The sequence below is a fragment of the Diplotaxodon limnothrissa genome, linkage group LG23, assembly GCF_057381915.1.
Source record: "Diplotaxodon limnothrissa isolate DT_005_m linkage group LG23, D_limnothrissa_male_GT1.1, whole genome shotgun sequence".
Classification (NCBI taxonomy): domain Eukaryota; kingdom Metazoa; phylum Chordata; class Actinopteri; order Cichliformes; family Cichlidae; genus Diplotaxodon; species Diplotaxodon limnothrissa.
This window is the reverse complement of record NC_140617.1, coordinates 12,594,345-12,613,169: the sequence shown is the minus strand read 5'-3', so window position 1 is coordinate 12,613,169 and position 18,825 is coordinate 12,594,345. Positions and strand designations below refer to the sequence as shown.

The following is an 18,825-nucleotide window of genomic DNA, read 5'->3' as shown; positions in this document are numbered from 1 at the left end:
CTTTCTGAGTGTGTGAGTGATGAGATGTGTGTGAGTTGGTTGCACTTTTTAAACAGAGCTTCAAAGTCCTGTACTTGAAGTTATGAGTGCTCAAAAATTATGACTTTTCAAGCCAACCCTCTAATCCCAGAAATGTTCATTAAATATCGTTAAATATCCAAAAGTCGTAATAGGAAAATAAAATAAGAATCATCTTATTCTAAGGGAGGCAGAGATGAAACGTTCTCAGGTGTGACTGATTGCATCTGCCTCTTACCGCTAAAGTTCAGCAGGTGAGTGTAAAAGAAGGACTCTCGGTGAAATCTCTCGATGTCCAGGATGGTGGGGCCCTCCAGGCCGCTGCGCAGAGTCTTTTTTGAGCCACTTTTTTCAGCAATGAGTGACTCCAGCATGGTCCTCACCATGTAGAGCTGCATCAACAAAGAGAATTGAGTAAAGGAAGACCTCATTAGTGCCGGCGCCCTGCTGACTGTACTCACAACCCTGCAAACACTAATCTCATTACAGGTGGGCAGCCGGTATGAAAGCTCCGAGTTGCTTTCAACATTTTCATCATCTCAGTCATTCCATAGTGGTGTGGAAAAGTGTTTGCCTCTTTCCTGGTTTCCTAGTGTGTTGCATATTTGCACCCCAGGGTGTGGTCCTGTCAGAGCACAATGGATCGGCGCTTCATCATGTTTATTTTTTTCCTCTTAAGCTAAGGAATAAAATACTGTAGCAGTTCAAATATTCCAGGTAACTGCTGTATCCATCTCAAATTAAAAGTGCTTTAGCATGGATAGAAACTCTGTTTCTTAGCAAGGCTTTTATTTTGAAAGAAACATGTTCGTTTTATTTAAAATACGGTACATGAGATTATCTATGGTGTCATCCTCTGACATTTCTTATTAATTCCCATGTTAATTAATAAAGAATAACTGAGGACAGGATGTGAGCGGTCAGTTATTATGCAAAACTGCCTCCACAGGAAGCAGAATTATATAATCCTGGAAACAAATCAAAAGCTAACTGTGCTGATGCGCTCTGGTGCGTAAACAAATAGTGCCACACACCTGCACACACCTGGAAAACAGATTAGTTCTTGGAAATGACCCCTGAGCTGATAAATCTGTCTGCAGTACAGAACATAACAGATGGTACTACTGAGTCTGACATAAAACACAACTTTAAACCCAGCACCACACAGGATGAATGGGTATAAAAAGAACCCAAGGTGAGGTGTGCGGTGTAACTGCCGATGGTGAAAGCAGAGGTCTCAGAGCCACAAACTGAGTACCGTAAACCCAAAAAACGTCTTAGTCCAATCCCGTAACACCTTTTACACAGAAGATTCACAATTCATTAAAAAAAAAGTAGAAAACAAAAAGTAACCATCTTCTGAAGCTTTCATACTACAAAATATCAAAAGCAGGTAAGAGGATCTTTGAAAAGCTAGTAAATCCAACATCCCCTTCCAATTCTCAGTGAGAGGTGGTGATAGCTGGGCTGATGGATGATGGGTTTCCAGGTTAGGAAAAGTGCTGGAGGATCACCTACAGTGATTTACTATGCTACAGTGCATTTATGTACTTTTGTAACTTTTTTGCTTTTCACTCATTCATTCAAATATGCAGTGTGAAACATTAGAAACATAATATAGAATTATACAGAATATATACAGAATTATTGTGGATTTTGATTAATTCGTCACCATTTTATCCACATTAAAAAGGCTCCTTACAGTAAATACCCTCTGCAAATTTTAATGTCAAACCTTCACCACCAGGGGGCAGTGCTCTACCCGTGGGTTTGTTGCCGTTTTCAGACGTAACCTTTGATATCTCGTTTTAGTCCTACTTGCATTTTCTCGAGAGGCTTTACTTTATGCCGCACACCTTTTCCTGTGTTCTTAATAACTTACACCACTGTGTGGTATACACTGGTACTACATGAAAATGCAGTTCAGCCAAAAATAAAATAAATGGTAAATGGCCTGCATTTGTATAGCGCTTTTCTAGTCCCTAAGGACCCCAAAGCGCTTCACACTACATTCAGTCATTCACCCATTCACACACACATTCACACACTGGTGATGGCAGCTACATTGTAGCCACAGCTGCCCTGGGGCGCACTGACAGAGGCGAGGCTGCCGGACACTGGCGCCACCGGGCCCTCTGACCACCACCAGTAGGCAAACACGGGGTTAGTATCTTGCCCAAGGATATTTGGCATGCAGCCAGGAGGCAAACTGTAAACTGCAAAATGTAACTATACGCAAAACGTCTATGTAGCATCCTGCATCCTCATACATTAAAATGAGTTATGATAAAGAATGTCAGTGAGGTGAGACCTGCGTGCTGGACGGCCCCACGGCGCGGCGAGGAACTTTAATGTCAAAGCCACCCTTTGGATCTTTTTCTCCACGGAGGGCGGGGTCATTGTGAGGCTCCCGGCCGGTCTCCCAATCGCACACGGTCTTTCGGATGGCCTGGAGGACGCTGCAGAAAGAAGGAAAAACAAAATACTTTTGAATGAGACAGTTTTACTTTGTGTCTTCAGCCAAAAGGAAGACGCACTTAGGCCTTTACTGGAGCACCAACGAACCGAAAATGAGAATGTGTATAAATGGTGGTTCATGCAAAAACCACAATATTTCTATTCACTATGTTAACAAATGTAGTCTCAAACACAACTTAATAACAGATGAGCTAAACATGGTAAATAAATTGACATTAAGCAGGAAATTATTTAGGCAAACAGGTTTTACTTGAGCAGGATGGCCAGATATTTGAAGCAATAGTTTGCCAATTAATTTGAGCATTTTTAATTATTATTTTTTTGTCCATCTCAGACAACGAAGCAGCTCGCAATCAAATTACTAGTGAAGAGTCCCTGCACTCTTATTTTGAAAGCTAAGTTCAGCCCAATGTGTCCCTGTGGGCTCACTCACTGGCTGGATCGTTACTGAAGCGGTCCTCATTATCAGTTAACCGCCTCTCCAGAGAGAGCTTTGTGTCCTGTGGATGGATGATCTGCAACACAAGCTTTGTTCTGCTCTGGAGATCTCTAAGGACTGTGGGGTGGAAGTCCAGCACAGGATGGTGCAATCAGCTGAGTCCCCCATGTTGTTTTATTTGCATCACAAAGGCAATTTAAACATTTTCGGGGGGGGGGGGAAATCAGCGCTTTTTAATAAACCATCACATCTCCTACAAACTGGATCTAAATCTGAGTGCGATCTAAATCTGACTGTAATGCGATTCGAACCTCTGGATGACATTTTTCTTCTTCTTGATAGCGAGGCGCAGCGGATCACGCAGAGTGACCTGAGCAAAGTCCTGCAGAGCTGAGTAGATGGTGTGACGGATGGCGTGGTTGAACACGCTCTCCATGCGTCCCATCAGCACCTGCAGTCCCTTTATCATTGCAATCACCTGTAAAAGCGCAACAATGGATCAGGGACAAGAATTCAAGTGGATCAAAAGACCAATCTTGTCATTCCATGAAAAAAAAAAATCAATCAGCATCCAAGTCCTGATTCCTTCTGGCTCAAAATCTGCTTCCAATATATTCATATTTTAACACTCTGAATGCAGCTTATGTGAAAATGAGGAACAAAACTGTTGTTCATGTATTCTCTATAACAGCTTGGACAGATCACATCCACCAAGAAACTTAGAAGGACGCTATGTACAGTGGGTACATAAAGAATACGCTGATTCTGGTAGGTTGCAGTGGGAATGTTTTTCCGGTCTGAATGATTTCACATGGAGTGACCATTTAAATGTGTGCACTGATGTGACAGACCTCTACGAGGGCAAACTTCTCCTCGCTGGTGTAGTTGTATCTGGTGGCCCTCTCGTACTCCTCGGCGTTGTCGGGGCACTCTTTATTGGAGTACTTGTCTGTGGGATGTACCAGTTTCCAGGAATACTGCAGGAAGAGTTGGGAAGGGGGGAGGATTACTCTTACTTTTATAAATACAAACATCTCAGCTGGAATCACTCATCATGCGTTTTCTCCTCACCACTTCCATAACATGAGCGCTCCACTGTGAGAGCAGCTGCATGCCCTGCAGGGCCAAGTCAAACAGCTTCCTGTACTCAGTGTCAGTCTTCTGGGCTTCCTGACGCCCTGACCCAGTCACCACCTACATCAGCACACAAACAAACGTCATTTAAGGCTCAATCCACACAATCCTGACTTTCTCACAGTATAGATTAGTGCTGAAAAAAAGAAAATCAGCATAAACCTAAATACCAATAAAAACGGCCCTCTTCGAATTTATCTTTCCTGCCCTTATCATTCCTGTGTTCAGTGTATTTCTGACCCACAAGTCAGTTAAATTCCCATCTCAGTCACACTAAACAATGACCCCTGAAAATCCGCCGGGTTAAGACATCTGCTGAAAAGCCTCTTACATCACAGCTGGGAATTTAAACATACCAATGAACATAAGAAAGCTTTAAAAGCTGGAGTGTGTTTCTCTCTGGTGAAATAAAGGTCAGCGGGATACTGATCCTCTACAGCAGCTTATTATGACAATAAACCTGCACCGCATTCAATCCAATACCTCGCCGATGATCTTTAACATCCGAGGGAAAGCCACACTAACCTCACTGTTGCTGTAGCGAGCGAGCTCGGAGATGAAGCGCATGTGATCGTCTCGGATCTGAAGCATCTGCTCACAGATGTTGTACTGAGGGCTGCTGGATATGGACGTGCAAGTCCACCTAAAACATAAGAAAGAGGAGAGAATCAGAGCAAGGAATTATGGGATAAATGAGTGATGATAAAGAAAAGCATCCATAGGAGAAAAACAGCTTTAGGTGCCAGCTGCTAAGATTACGCATAAAAACAAATGAAACCCGATAGAGAGGTGGTGCATGGATCGAGTAAAAATGTCATTTTGCTGCAGCATGTTTGTTTTAAAGGAGAGCGTGAGACCACACGCCTGCCAAAGTTTGCCAAAGTTCAACTCGATCACAAAGATGAAATGCTACAACGCACCGACACCACGTCAACCCTTCACACTGACTTATGAAAAAGTCACATAGTAAAAACTGTGTCCGTGCTGTCTGCAGCTGCCTGCTCCTACAACAAAGCACATTCCCCGCCTGGGGGGGACGACAACATTCAGCTGAAGCAAAATCATCAGTCCAACAACTGCTGAGAGATTTCACTGAGACTACAAGACAAGAAATCAAACTGTGGCTCACATATTTTAGACAAACTGACATCATCGTCCCTACAAATATAGCGGACCAGGTGCCCAGACCGCATTTTTATCCCTTGTCCCATTTATCGGGACAATGTCCGACATTTTGAATAACTCTAGTAGAAAAAGTGGACACGAGCTTCAATAAAAGTCTGCAGCTCACAGTTTAAAGGGAGAAATCTGTTCTGAGCAGCATTAAACTGCTACACTTTATTCAAATTAGATCCCATCATGCCGACGGTCACAGCTGGTTGGAGAAAGAACTGCGATGAACGAAAAGCAAATTTCGTTTTTGACTGTTCACGTTTGGAGCGGGAGAAAAGAAAAAGAAAAATCATAGTTTTAACAGTCTGTCAGCTCCTAAAATTTCAGCCACGCAGCTGTCTTCTGCTCTCACCTGGACTTGTTCTCTTCAAAGTGAGCGCTGGTCTTGATGTACCGGGACAACTCAATCTGCATGTCTCCAAACAGCGGCACCACCTGGAGTTGCTGCGAACACCAAGAACACACGAACCATTTAAAACCGTGGACAGCAACCATGATGACAACCACAAGGTGGAAACTAGCATTTTAAACACCGATTTGACGATCGATAAAGCTAGCATTACCATTAGCTTTTTACATGTGGGATTTTATTCCATGGTTTGAAGTTTTGGTATTTATTTCCTAAATACATCAAACAGCCGTAAAAAGAAATCTTATATAACGTATCACTCATCATCGGTTTTTTGTTTTTCCAGTCAAGAACAGATGTGTTTGTGTTTTTTGTTCATGTCACACGTCCCGCCGTACCTTGAAAAACTTGTCGATCTTGCTCAGGTTTATTCTCTTCTTGGCATCCAGTTTGTAGATGTTGCTGCTGTTTCCATCCATGAGGTACAAGCCGAAGCCCATCACCTGGAGAAGAGGAGAGCTGTGGTTATCCTGTGCACAGCGCTCTGGTTTAAAACGAGCCTCCGCAGCGTCACTTACTTTGAGCAGCATGTGTTTCTCGCTGGGAGTGAGGTACAGCTTGTTGTCGTAGTAATCGGCACACAGGTTCACGATATCCGCCAGCAGCTCTTCATATCCGTGGATCACCTCCAGCTGCTGCTGCAACGACTGGCAGAGGGTACACAAGAGTTTAATATTAAAGAAATATTTACTTGTCAAATCCTGTGTGCCAAAGAATATGGAGAAATGAGATTTGACGTTATGAATGCTGCAAAGAGTGTTTTACACTCTTTAGACCAACCTGGGTGATTTTGTTGTGATTAGCCAGAAACATGGACAAATTCTGAGACTCCTGAATGGACGAAGGCTCCGACATCTTTCGGAGAAACTGAGCGGCTCTGAGCAGAGGAGAGAAACGGTGCATTCGTTTTAAAGACCAAACACAGCCTCTCTATACCAGAGAGAGACGTGAACACATACGTGAGCTGCGCTTGAAATTCCCAGAGATCAACTTATGTATTTTACATCGAGAAGAAACACTGACGGGAGTGCTACCCCTGAAGTCAAGCTCGCTGAGATTCAAACGTGACGGAGACTTTTACTAGATGCACCTATGGTATCAAATCGAGACATTATATGACGCGTCACTTTGTTCTGGCATTATTGCATTCACAAATGTGACCGCCCGCCCAGTATGGAGACAATAATACCCATCAGCCTTTTAACGCTGAGTGTTAAAAAGGTCACCCTGAGAACTCCCTGATGTTAGGCAGGCAAAACTGGACTGATTCATTTTCCTCAAACGTCCTAAAATGTGGCTAAAAAGCTGAGCAAGTTAAAAGGGAGAAAAAAAAAAAAATGAACATGAACTTTTATCGTGTTTACTATGAACACTTTGACATCATACTGAAGCTCTGAATGTCTGACCGCATGTGGGAAGCTCTTTTACCGATTTCTGTTCAGACACTTTGCATCTGTAAACCTGCAGACACGCAGACAAATAAGTCAAAGCAGAAGCAAGGAGGGTCGAATGAGCCTCTGCTCTTTATCATACTCCATATGATTAATTCCATATATTCCAACACCGAGATCAGGAAGGGGATAGTAAATGGTTTCCAGGTTGCTGACTGATGCTGCCATCTAGTGTCTGTGGGGCTAACTGGCCTCGTGAGTGCAGGAGAGCGTGTGTTTTATGGAGTACCGTTTGTACGCCGAGTGGTCGTTTTTGACGCTGCACTTCATGTTCTTCAGCTCATCCAGCACGGCAAACATGTTGATAAACTTCCCGAGGGTCAGCAGGTACGCCTCGGAGACAAAGTCCTTCCTGCGCTCGGTGTGACACAGACGGCGGACCTCGCCGCAGAAACGATCGATGGCTGTGCGCTGCGGGAAAATAAAGCAGCTTTAGAGGATTTAGAGACGGCCGGTCATCATCAGTATCTGCTGATCAAAGAATTGATGATACCTGGAAGTACATGAAGTTCATCAGTTTGGTGACTTCAGGCTCCAGCACCTCGACAGTCTTCTCATAGATCTCCACTCTGTTGGGCTGCTCGTTGCATTTCACCTGAGAAGAAAGAAACAAACGCAAAGAGCAGCGTTCATCTTATGAACCAAAGAAAAACATGACCTTTTTCTGACTGGGTCCTAGTTACAGCAGATTCAGTAAGTCGAATGCTCTCTGGAAGCTGAGACTTCTCTTAAAGAATCAGCAGAGACAGAACAGTCTGACCCTCCTCCACCTCATCTACTCTACTAAAGTTAACTCTTTTTGCCTCAGTCAGCCCTCTGTTGCATCGTCAGCGTTAGCACCGCAGTGTCACAAACCAACATCCCAGCTTTAGGTGACCATCAGATGTGCACAATGCAGTTTAATCAAAAGGCTCGACTATGAAATTGTTTGTTTGTTTTTTTTAATGTTTTACTGTTCACGTTTTCATCATCCAATCAGTTTAATGTTCATCAAATAAAAAGAAATTTCAGCAGAAATCAACACAAAAATAAAAACAATATCATTACATCACATCTATGATCAACCTGAGATCCACTACAAGACACCAAAGACAGGAATTAAACAAATAATGATTCCGTTTTTGTTTTTAGTTCAAATGATCTGGAAAAAACCTAAAGTCCCAGTTAGCATCAAAATTAATAATAAGCATGAATTAGGCTGCTGGGGGATTCCCATGATGCATTGAGTTTTTCTTTTTCAGTCACTATGTATTAACAGACCTCTCTGCACTGAATCATACATGTTATCAATCTCTGGCTCTCTTCTACAGCATGTCTTTTATCCTGTCTTCCTTCTGGCCGCCCCTCCCTGAGCCTGGTTCAGCTGGAGGTTTCTTCCTGTTAAAAGGGAGTTTTTCCTTCCCACTGTCGCCAAAGTGCTAAAAGGGGGTCATATGATTGTTGGGTTTTTCTCTGTATGTATTATTGTAGGGTCTACCTTACAATATAAAGCGCCTTGAGGCGAGCGTTGTTGTGATTTGGCGCTGTATAAATAAAATTGAATTGAATTAGTTCATTGGCAAATGTGACAAACTGATATCTCAGCTTTAAGCTGCATCATCACTTATTCCTCTGCTTATTGTTAAATATTTTCTCTTTTTTGTTTGTTTTTTGAAATTGTGAAAAATAATAAAAGTGTGACGATGAAACAAACAGAACAGATAAAGGAAGCAATTCAACAAACAACACCCAATAAAGTTCCTGTTATACTGATAATAAGGTATATAGTACATTAACTATTAAAATACATACATTTAAACTGGAACATACAAAGGTAAGAGGAAAAAATGAAAAAAAATATGGCATTAATAAAAAGGACAAATTAACCCAAAAGCAAATTAGAACTAAAATATCAAACTTTTTACTCTTTTGTTTTTGATATCTACAATTATTTTGTACCTCTGTTGATGAATTTACCAGTGTGCATATATTAATTAGATCATTCACTTATTCATTCACTTTTTTCAGCACTCCTCCTTGTAGAGAAAAACAAAAATAAATACACTTAAGATGTCTGATGTCATTTTCTCTCTACACACTGACTCACTGCCCTGAGAACAACCAAAGCAGTAACGCGCTCTGTGGTATTACCTGTGGTATTGCACGTGAGCAGCTCCTCCAGGTGTAGAGCATGACAGCGTATTCCTGCCCCTCCTCCAGCATGTCGTTCTACATGAAAAAAAACCAGTCACATCAGCGATTAAAGAAACGATCTACAATGATTCACAACAAAGCATGCATGCATTGAAACCCGCCCTGCCTGCACGCAGAGACCCCGAACCATCATCCCTCGCTAATGGGACACAAAGCATCGTCTGTCCCCGGGTCATTTCCTTCTGGGTTTGGATCCTGTTTGTGTTTGCCTGCCAGACAAACACCAAATGGTGGGAACCTTCCCAGGCCCCGTTTCCAGCAGGCCTTTGACCCAATTCTGACAGATTTATTTTTCCCAGTAAGTCAGAAGACAAAAGCGAGCAATCTGAAATCAGAGCGAGTGTACTGTACCATGCTGGAGTGGATGGTGGCCTGCTCGATGTACGTGGCGATCCCGGTGACGAACGCGTTCCTGTCCTCAAAGTTGGTGTTGAAGTTGGGCTGTGATGGAAAGACGGAAAATGAAAGGTAAGCATCGTATCACAGCGCTCACACGGATAAAGAACATCTGTATACTGAAACCAAATCACTTTCGATTTCTTCTCCTCTGAACTTCATGTTGAACACTTCACAGCTGGCCACAATAAGCCATCATTAGCTTAGATAATTATATCTAACGGGGCGATTTCATCGTATTTCTGGAATCTGTGGAGCTTGCTGATACACCTTGCTGGTTCTCACAGCGGTTAAATGTACTTCACTGAGGAATCAGTGGGTTAAATGTGTCCATAAGGTATGCTCATACACTGCACATGTTTGCACTTACATGTGGGTGTATGTTTATGTTTGTAGTGACTCAGCATCATTCCTATTATTTATGTTAAGAAGTGTGCTTCAAGGTTTCCTGAGTACTGACCTGGTACATGACGGAGGAGGGGAGGGGCTCGATGCATGGCTGCTGGTCGGGGAGCGGCAGCTCCTCCAGCAGGTCCACGTTGGAGAGAGCATCCTCTAAGGTCACTGCAGTCGTCATGCTGCTGAAAAGCACAAGAAAAGAAACAAATTTACACTTTGGACATAATTAGTAAACTTAAACTGCTGCTCATTATAACATCTGTGATGATTTCAGCTGAATCAGGTCAGAATATTTTCTACCTTCGAAGAACTCCATGTGGTTCAGCCCAGTGATGTCGTATTTTAATATTTTTCTCACTTTAAAAGAAGTTCAGTTTGATTTATTCCAGGCTTAGTTTTCCCGTTATTATAATGTGGGGCAAAAGATACGATCAGAGCTGTTATTAACATTAAATGTCCCATAGGCTTCAACGCTCAACCAAGTGCAACATTAGAACAACCAAAGTAAACCCTCAGAGTAAAGAACATCTTAATCTTATACCGTTTTATGTTTTTTAACAGCCAACACTTTAGCTACACAGGAAATAAGTCAAACGTGCCATTGCCTGTTACAGTAAATACTTCTACTGTTTTATGCTGGTTGCACATATTGACGCCCTCTGTAGCTCATCACACTGTTACCAACCTGCATGCAGCTGCAATGACAATAGCACTAAAACAAAAAGTAACACTGAGGCTGATGTGACTCATCAGTTTCTCAAGTCACACAAACTGTTAATAAAGTGCAACGTGACATGAGTTATTGTTTCGTAATTTAATTTACCCTGAGAGAAACATGAACAGGCACCGAGCGTAATGTCAGATGTTTGGCTGCAGATTACAAACGTTAGTCTTGCACTGGTGCAGGTAGAAACATCATCCACCAGGTCACTGGTGGCCCATGTAGGGTTCGAGGTGGAGTTTGGATTCAGTCCGTTAAGAGCTAAAAGCTGTGAGACTTTAAGTCTGGATTTTGTTTTACCCTCATGCTAAAATAGGCAAATGTTCAAACTCTAAACCAAGACAGATGTTGAGAGGCCAGAGGTCAGAGGTAAACTAACCTACTAACCCACAGTGCATTCTCTAAAGTAGCTCTGCTAACACGGCTTAAACTAAGACAGCAGAGATTTTATTTGCAGGAGGCAGCTCAGGTGCCAGGTATTAACCTGTCGGCCGGTCTGTCAGCCTGCAGGCAGCAGAATAAGGGAGGGGTGGGGGGGTTGCTAAAGTCATACTGAGGACCTCAAACACAGTGAAACGATGCAGCGGCAGACAGAGAAGCTTCACACCATGTTTAGATTCCCCTTTATGCAACAGCCTCAGACTGTCCGGACACTTCCTGTCCAAAGCCTCAGCCAACGAGGTCACTGCTGAATCATAACCTCAGCACCGCTGAAAACAACAATCTCACTGGGCTACTGGGCTATTACGTTCAACTTCAGTCACTGTCTCGGCTACAATGACAAACGTGTCTAATGTGAAAACGAAATAATGGAGATGAAAGTCAGACTGTTTTACCACATTCAGTTTTACAATGATTCTCTCGTTCGGCCTTTCAGCGCAACATTTCCTTTTTCCTCTCCACAAAAGTCCATCGTCATTCTGTCCAGTTTATGCAGTTGAATCATAGTTCAAAGTTTAAGTAAATAAGATTAAATAGCGACGAGTTTCTCCTTTTTTAAAGTTTAATGAATCTACTATTAGTACTGACCAAAATTCATTTCTTTGGCGATGAGCAGCCCCCCCAATCTGACAGCAGCTTTTTTATTTACCTGCTAATCTTGGCACAATTTTCCTGCCTCAGTTCCATTCAATTTTATTTATACAGTGCCAAATAATAACAACAGTTGCCTTAAGGCGCTTTATGTTGTAAGCTAGAACCTACAATAACACAATCATATGACCCCCTATGAGCAAGCACTTTGGCGAAAGTGGGAAAGAAAAACTCCCTTTTAACAGGAAGAAACCTCCTCACCCATCTGACCACAGGACTGTGTTTCATGAGCGCAATAGTGTGCCACATGTCCCAGTTATTTTTTTAAATACATCATCAATGACTGCACTGGCTGCTCATTTCTTTAAAGATATTTTTTTATTGTTTGACCGTTTGCTTTCTGACAAACTCTGGTTCGTCAGAGCCCGTTTCCTTTTTAAAACTTTTACAGACGTATTTAGTGTCTAATTTAGTGCTTTCTGAGAAATGTTTTTGATTTTTTATACTTTGAGCTTATTTCTGTGTTGTTCCCAAAACCTTCAAGTGTATAATTATATTTCATTTATTCTGCTGATGCCTCTCGAGTTTTGCGTGTCACTTTAATCGATTCTATAATTTGAATTCATTCTATAATTTATTTTTGAAAGATTTTAGGCTTATTTTAATTCTGTTATTGTGTATTTAGTGTTTTTGTGATGCATCCTGATGCTGCATGTGGTCAACAGATTTAGTTTAAAAGTGGACAGATGAGCTGTATTAGGAGTAGAGCTGGGCGATAGAACGATAACGATATGTATCGCGATATAACTTTTACTCGATAGAGAAATTAAGCTATCGCGATAGACCTCGTCGCTCTTGTCCTCTTAAAAAAAAAAAAAAAAAAAAAAGATCAGCCAATCCAAATTAAGTAGCGCAGAGCCGAACCAATCACAGCCGCAGCGTCACCTCGCGTGACTTGTTACGTACAGCACAAGTGCCAAGCCACACGTGTGTTTGTTTGGGAAGCAGCCAGCGCGTAATGGAGGAAATGAGTGTGCCGACTAGAAAAATCAACCGAGCGTGACCGAAGAGAAAACAGATAATGGTTCCAACGCCGGAGAGATTGTCGAACGGAAGAGCCATAGAAGTTCCGTAGTGTGAAGGTATTTCGGCTATTTCAAGTCTGACAAAAAACAGAGTAGCGTGCACTGTAAATTGTGCCGAAAGCAAGTCTGGAAATACAATGAACTGGTGCATGCGTCACACTGTGCGCCACGTTATTGTTTCGGTGAAATGAATTTCTACAATACTGTTAATTCTACTCTCTGCAGTGTTTAAATGCTTACATATACACACAGTTACTGTCCCTCCACACATACGACTCGGTTCTGCTTCTATGCCCCAGCTTTGTTTACTTTTTCCCACCGAGGCTTCTAGACTTCTGATTGGCCAACATTTCTGCACGGTTAGGAATCTAGCGCCACCTGCTGCTTTGGCATGTTCATAGCAGCGTTTTCCTTCATTTCTGCCTTTATGTGTGGACGGGATTATTTTTTAAAACGAAAACGGAAAATCTCCGTTTTCAAAAATACCCGTGTACGTGTGGACGTAGCCTCAGTCTCTGACTGGAAGCGCTAATTCATCATTCGGCTTTTGTCAGACTAAAGTAACTGTTACAACTGTTTGAAAAGCTCAGCTATACAACAAGGAGAGATTGAGAATTTCCTTTTAGTTCTCAGTTTATTTGATATTGACAAAAGTTAGTCAGTTTTGTCTGTTCTTCTGTAACACAAACTAAGATTTATTTTTAGAATTAATATTTTGTTTCTAAGTGGAATTGACAATTTAGTCTGTTTCGTTTGTTCTATTTTGAAACTTAAACGCTTTAGCGGCTGCCTTTTGTGTAGTTTGCAATATTTGCCTTTATTTATCTGAAAAAGTCTCATGTTCCTTAAGTACATCTACCCTGTTGAACTTATTATGGGAAATAAATATTTAAATAAAAACAAGCTGCTGATTATTTCACATTTTACTTGTGAGCAACGGCACATTTAAATCTTACAAATATAGTTATTTGGCTTATATCGTGATAGATATCGTTATCGCCTGAAATGAAAAAAACATATCGTGATATGAAAAAATCTCATATTGCCCAGCTCTAATTAGGAGGTGTTTGGTATGCTCTGCTTTGCTTTGCATTCTCACTGCTGCTGACTGTCTAACGTCACTGATACCCAACAATCAAAAGACCTTTTGCAATCAGAACTGACAGCGAGTCCAACAATTCACACCAACTGACCACCAAAACAAAAGCTCAGCGGTCACAGCGTGTGCGGGATCACCGAAGGGGTCACCGAGCTGCTGATCAGCAGATGGAAACATACAGTGGGGAAAAAAAATACGCAACTAAATAGATTTTTAAAAGTCTGCATCAGCATAAAAATCAGCCGATTCTTTGTGTACGGCAACTTGACTGCGTTTCTTTATGCCATCCAAAAGTTTACTTTCATTCGATGAATACTTTCCAGGTTACACGCCTCAGAGCATCTGCACATGAAACTTTCAGGGCTGAAAAACTAATTTAAGCTCCATTAGAAACTGCAGCCAAATTAATTTTAAACCCACTCCAAGAGTCACAATCTAAACACTAAATCTGGTTTTAGTTCCGCATGTTTTTCCCCTCTAACCACCTCAGAGTATGATGGGATGTGTTATCACCATCATCATCATCATCATTTCAAAAGGTAAACCTTCAAGCCCAACATCACAAATGTTCCATATTTTATTGATTTTAGATGTAATGACACCCCCACCCAAAACAAATCATTTAAAATTAAAGGCTGAAAGTATCATCAGGATTTATGAAATGACTGTTTGGGTGGTGATTTGGGAAATAACTGTCAGCTGGGGTGGTTCGTCTAAATCTGTAAACTGTTCTGGTGAGCTGGAGCCACGGCCCCACCCGTATGACTCATGGGATATTTGGTGGTTGATGCTAAGAAAAGAACATTTAATCATGGCTTCAGTGTTGTCATCCAACACCGAAGAACAATAGAAGCTCATTAATCTTAATACAGTCAGATACACAAAATTATAAAACAACTGTGTCAGAGTTATCATCTCCTTTGGTGTCATTTATTGAATTTGATGTTTGAAGTCTAAAGAAACAAGACATATTCACAATTTATTCAATTAAAAGGCCTCAGCAGCATATGGAAGAACCATAACAACCGTGCACCTCTTCCTCATGCTGATCACTAACTTGGTCACCATACCAATAAACGACACCAAACACGTGTCGGTAGCAGAATGAGCTGTTTAGCATTGGCACAGCCCACTTAACTCTGCTGCTCAACCCACAAATGAATTTTCAAACAACATATATTCTTAGTTTTTGTGATAAGCTTATATTCATCATCAAATGCATACCAAAGACCTGGATGGTGGAACACAAGCTAAGGCATGCACTCCATAGTGATATCTATAGAACATGTGCAGCTGCTCTTCTGATGCACATACACAAATAGTTGCTTGGCACTGTTTAGACTTCCTCACATTAATGAGACTGCATAAAAAGTTTCACAACAAAACAAAACAAAACAAAAAAAAGTGTCTCTTTGAAAACATTTCACCTCCACTTTTTAAAAAATGTTTAACTATACAATAGCTTTGCATAATTCACAGATCTCTCTCCCCCCCCCCCAAAAAAAATCCTCTTTTATCTCAGTGGAGCCTCAGTCTGGTCTGGTTTTGGTGAGTTTGGAATCCCCGTCTTTAAACTAGCTTTATTGTGACTGGATGCCTCTGACAAATAATTTGAGTAGCAGGAAAGTGGAACTTCTGATCCTTAGATTACCACATTAAACATATCAGCTCTCTCTGACATCACAGAGATCCAAAAAGTAGAGCAAAATGTGATAAATTGGGTGCTCAGAGCAGTCAGGGATTACTGTCCAAACACTGAGCTCATCATTAGAAACTTCTGCCATGGGAAGAGGAAGAGGCAGACAGTTACAGTCTAGATGGTGACACGTTGTCTTTTCTTAAGAAATCTGAGATGACAAAATGACTGAGGTTTGTGACATTATTGCAGTTTTTATTAAAAAATAACTGCTTTCAACATAGAACAAAATATCTGTAAGGCTGACTTTTGCAATAGCCAGCAGTCAGAGTTTGAATTCATATTGACTGACAGCATTGATTTTCATTGATTGCACTGCAATCTCACAGTCATTTTTTAATATCAGAGCCAACCAACGCAAAAATGCAGTCCTGTTACTTTAGCTACACTGAGGTGGAGCACAAGAAATACATTTCTATGCAACTTGTGCTCTTATTAAATGTTTTCTTGACCTGGGAGTAAAAATAGATTTGGCTCGTTGCAAAACAGTTTTACAAAAAAACAGAAGGAAGTCAGCTGGGAATAAATGCAAAGAGCTGATGATTTATAAATTAGCCAAACAAAGATGAACTGCCAACAGTTAAGTAAGCACCATTACAGACTACAGATCAGTCATCAAAAACTGGCAAAACAGGGAAGTATAAACCACAGAGAGAGCATGTGATGCGTGGTCGACTTCAGTACGGGGGAAGAACTCCTAATTTACCCTCATGTCCACTAAAATCGAAAGTAACCAATAAAAAAGGAGATGCAAATTTCAACAAAGATCTTTTTTTTTTTAACTGGAAAACTGCTGCAGAGGGAAAAAAGATGTAAGCACAAAGAACAACTGCTGCTGAGTCTGCTGATCAGCTTTAACTCAGGAGGGAAACCATGTCCTGTATGTAAGAAAAAAGGAACCTTGACTTCAGTGCACAGTTCCTGTTAACATGTCTAGAGTTATGTCCTCATACAAGCGTTATTTTAGCCTGTTAGTTTGTGAGCTGTTGCACACACTCCTGAAGCTGCACACCATGTGTCTGCAGGCGTAACAGCGCAATAAGAAGATTAAAACCACCATCAAGCTTGTGGCCGAGGTGCGCTAGACAGACGCAAACGCAAGCTAAACATCAGCCGAGCAATTATCATAAACGAGAAAAGAATCAAGAAAGAAACAAGAGGTACAATCTGGCAAAGTGCTGATCCCAAAGAAAACTGCCTGTATGTTTGAAGGGCAAAGAGCAACTGTAGGTGGGCTGTGCATGAAATTATAAAAATTCACCGGACTTCCTACAGCGTCACCGCAGTTTTTTCAACTCTCTAACCTCCGAGGTCACAAAGAGGGGATATCCCTAATACGATCATCTCCCTCCCACTCACCAGCTCTTTAAACCTTCTGCTTGTGAGAGGCAGCCAATCAGAATAAAGTTATCTTGGGGGAGGGGGGGCTAACGGCTCATTTTACACAGAGACTGAGATTAATGCTAAATTATCAGATAAAGGAGGATTATTTTGAGCTGTGAATCAACCAAAGCCACTCTAGGAGATGCCAACATAAAAATTTAGAGGTGGAATTAGAAGAAAAGAAAAGTGGAAGTATGTGTTTTTCCTGTAAAATGACCTTTTAATGTTATTTTCTGCAAACAGCAGCTGTGCAGCCTTCTTTTTTAAAAGAAGGAAGCATCAGTTTCTCTGACTGTATGCTTGGCACTGCTGGAGTGTAATTGTCACACGTCACATAAAAAGATAAAAACACTTTAAACAAAGAGCAGCGGATCACACTCTCAGAGGATTTTCACATCAGCACGCAGGGAGGAAGCCACATACGCTTCATATTCCTCTCAAGTGAAAAAACAAACAGATGTAAATCTAAACCCTGCACAACATCAGGCTCACATGTGTTTCCAAACATGGCAACCAGGCAACACAACACAGCTGCGTCGACTAACGCCATTCGCTGGGTGCATGAAACAGTACCAGCCTGAAGGAAGTCAGAGATGTTTTTCATGACAGAGGTGTGAAAACAGTTTTGCACTTTCTTATTTGCAGGTGACAACACAAAGCTTTTGGTTATCAGTGCAGAATCAATCTGGCAGTCGAATTAGCTGATCCATCCGTCCAAGCAGCAGGGGCGGATCTACTGTGGGGCCAGCAGATAATCGCTTGCCACCCAAAGTGCCACCCTCATTTTGCACATGACAATGTTGTTTATTACAATAAGCTAACATTAACCCTTTGAGCCTAGCTACAATTAACAATGAATATAAATGATAAAACTAAATATATTGCATACTGCCCCCCTTAAAAATGGGAAACAGCTTTGTTTCTTGTTGTCAGTAGCAACCGATCGTGCAGATTTCTGATATTTTGTGTAAACGTAAGCATGTAACAATGTAATTATTTCTAATAAAAGATGGTGAAACTTAAGTTAGACTTGTGTTTCTAACTGGTCCACCTCATGTTGTGTAGCTTTCTGGATTTTATACTTACTGGGCTACATAGTAACCTAAAAATTTGCATTTTTTAATGTAACTGACGTGTTTAATTATTGGGGCTAAAGCCAATATAAAAGTTACAGGCTAGGTTTATATGAAACACATGTATATGTGTATTTTAACCACATATTAAAGAATCTAACATTTTCATATGTGTAACAAAAAAAAAGGGCTTTGATTTTGCCACCCCATCTGATTTCCATACCACCCTCAGAAAATTTCTCCAGATCCGCCCCTGAAAATCATCTTTGAAATATCCTCGCTGCACGACACCTACAACATCATCCCGACCCAAACACGGCGATCCTCGTGTCTGTGCAGGCTGGATCGTGTTTGTCTTCTGTATTTTATTTTCTGATTTCCTGATAACCTGCTTTTTGTTTGACTTACAGAACTTTGCAAAAATCGCGAGTTAATCTTGATTCTTGAGTAGTGTCGTTATGATAAGTTATTATGACTAAGGAAAATACTTGTTACCATTTCTATACCACAGGGTAAAAACATTAAAAGATAAATAAATTAGAAGGCCTTTCTAACCCTAACCCCCTGGCCAAATGGTACAATAATCGTCATTTTTGGGTACAAAGGTAATCGACTACAGCAATCTGTAAAACACAGTGGTGATAGC

General features: G+C 41.3%; 1 protein-coding gene across 2 annotated transcripts in view; it reads right to left on the bottom strand.

Moving 5' to 3' along the window:
* Positions 1 to 18,825, bottom strand: part of cyfip1 (cytoplasmic FMR1 interacting protein 1) — a 39,000-nt gene that overhangs the window by 16,450 nt on the left and 3,725 nt on the right. The window contains exons 2-16 of one of the 2 annotated variants that reach the window (XM_085348903.1): positions 10,152 to 10,272; positions 9,647 to 9,736; positions 9,233 to 9,310; positions 7,596 to 7,697; positions 7,332 to 7,513; positions 6,432 to 6,528; positions 6,170 to 6,298; positions 5,990 to 6,094; positions 5,595 to 5,686; positions 4,595 to 4,712; positions 4,007 to 4,129; positions 3,787 to 3,912; positions 3,247 to 3,413; positions 2,330 to 2,477; positions 257 to 410 (exon numbers count right to left, since the gene is read on the bottom strand). In XM_085348903.1, the coding sequence (XP_085205029.1) occupies positions 257 to 410; positions 2,330 to 2,477; positions 3,247 to 3,413; positions 3,787 to 3,912; positions 4,007 to 4,129; positions 4,595 to 4,712; positions 5,595 to 5,686; positions 5,990 to 6,094; positions 6,170 to 6,298; positions 6,432 to 6,528; positions 7,332 to 7,513; positions 7,596 to 7,697; positions 9,233 to 9,310; positions 9,647 to 9,736; positions 10,152 to 10,268 (1,828 nt within the window). In that variant the 5' untranslated portion in view covers positions 10,269 to 10,272. The remainder of the gene's footprint in view (positions 1 to 256; positions 411 to 2,329; positions 2,478 to 3,246; positions 3,414 to 3,786; positions 3,913 to 4,006; positions 4,130 to 4,594; positions 4,713 to 5,594; positions 5,687 to 5,989; positions 6,095 to 6,169; positions 6,299 to 6,431; positions 6,529 to 7,331; positions 7,514 to 7,595; positions 7,698 to 9,232; positions 9,311 to 9,646; positions 9,737 to 10,151; positions 10,273 to 18,825) is intronic. The other variant, XM_085348904.1, reaches the window with a different exon arrangement.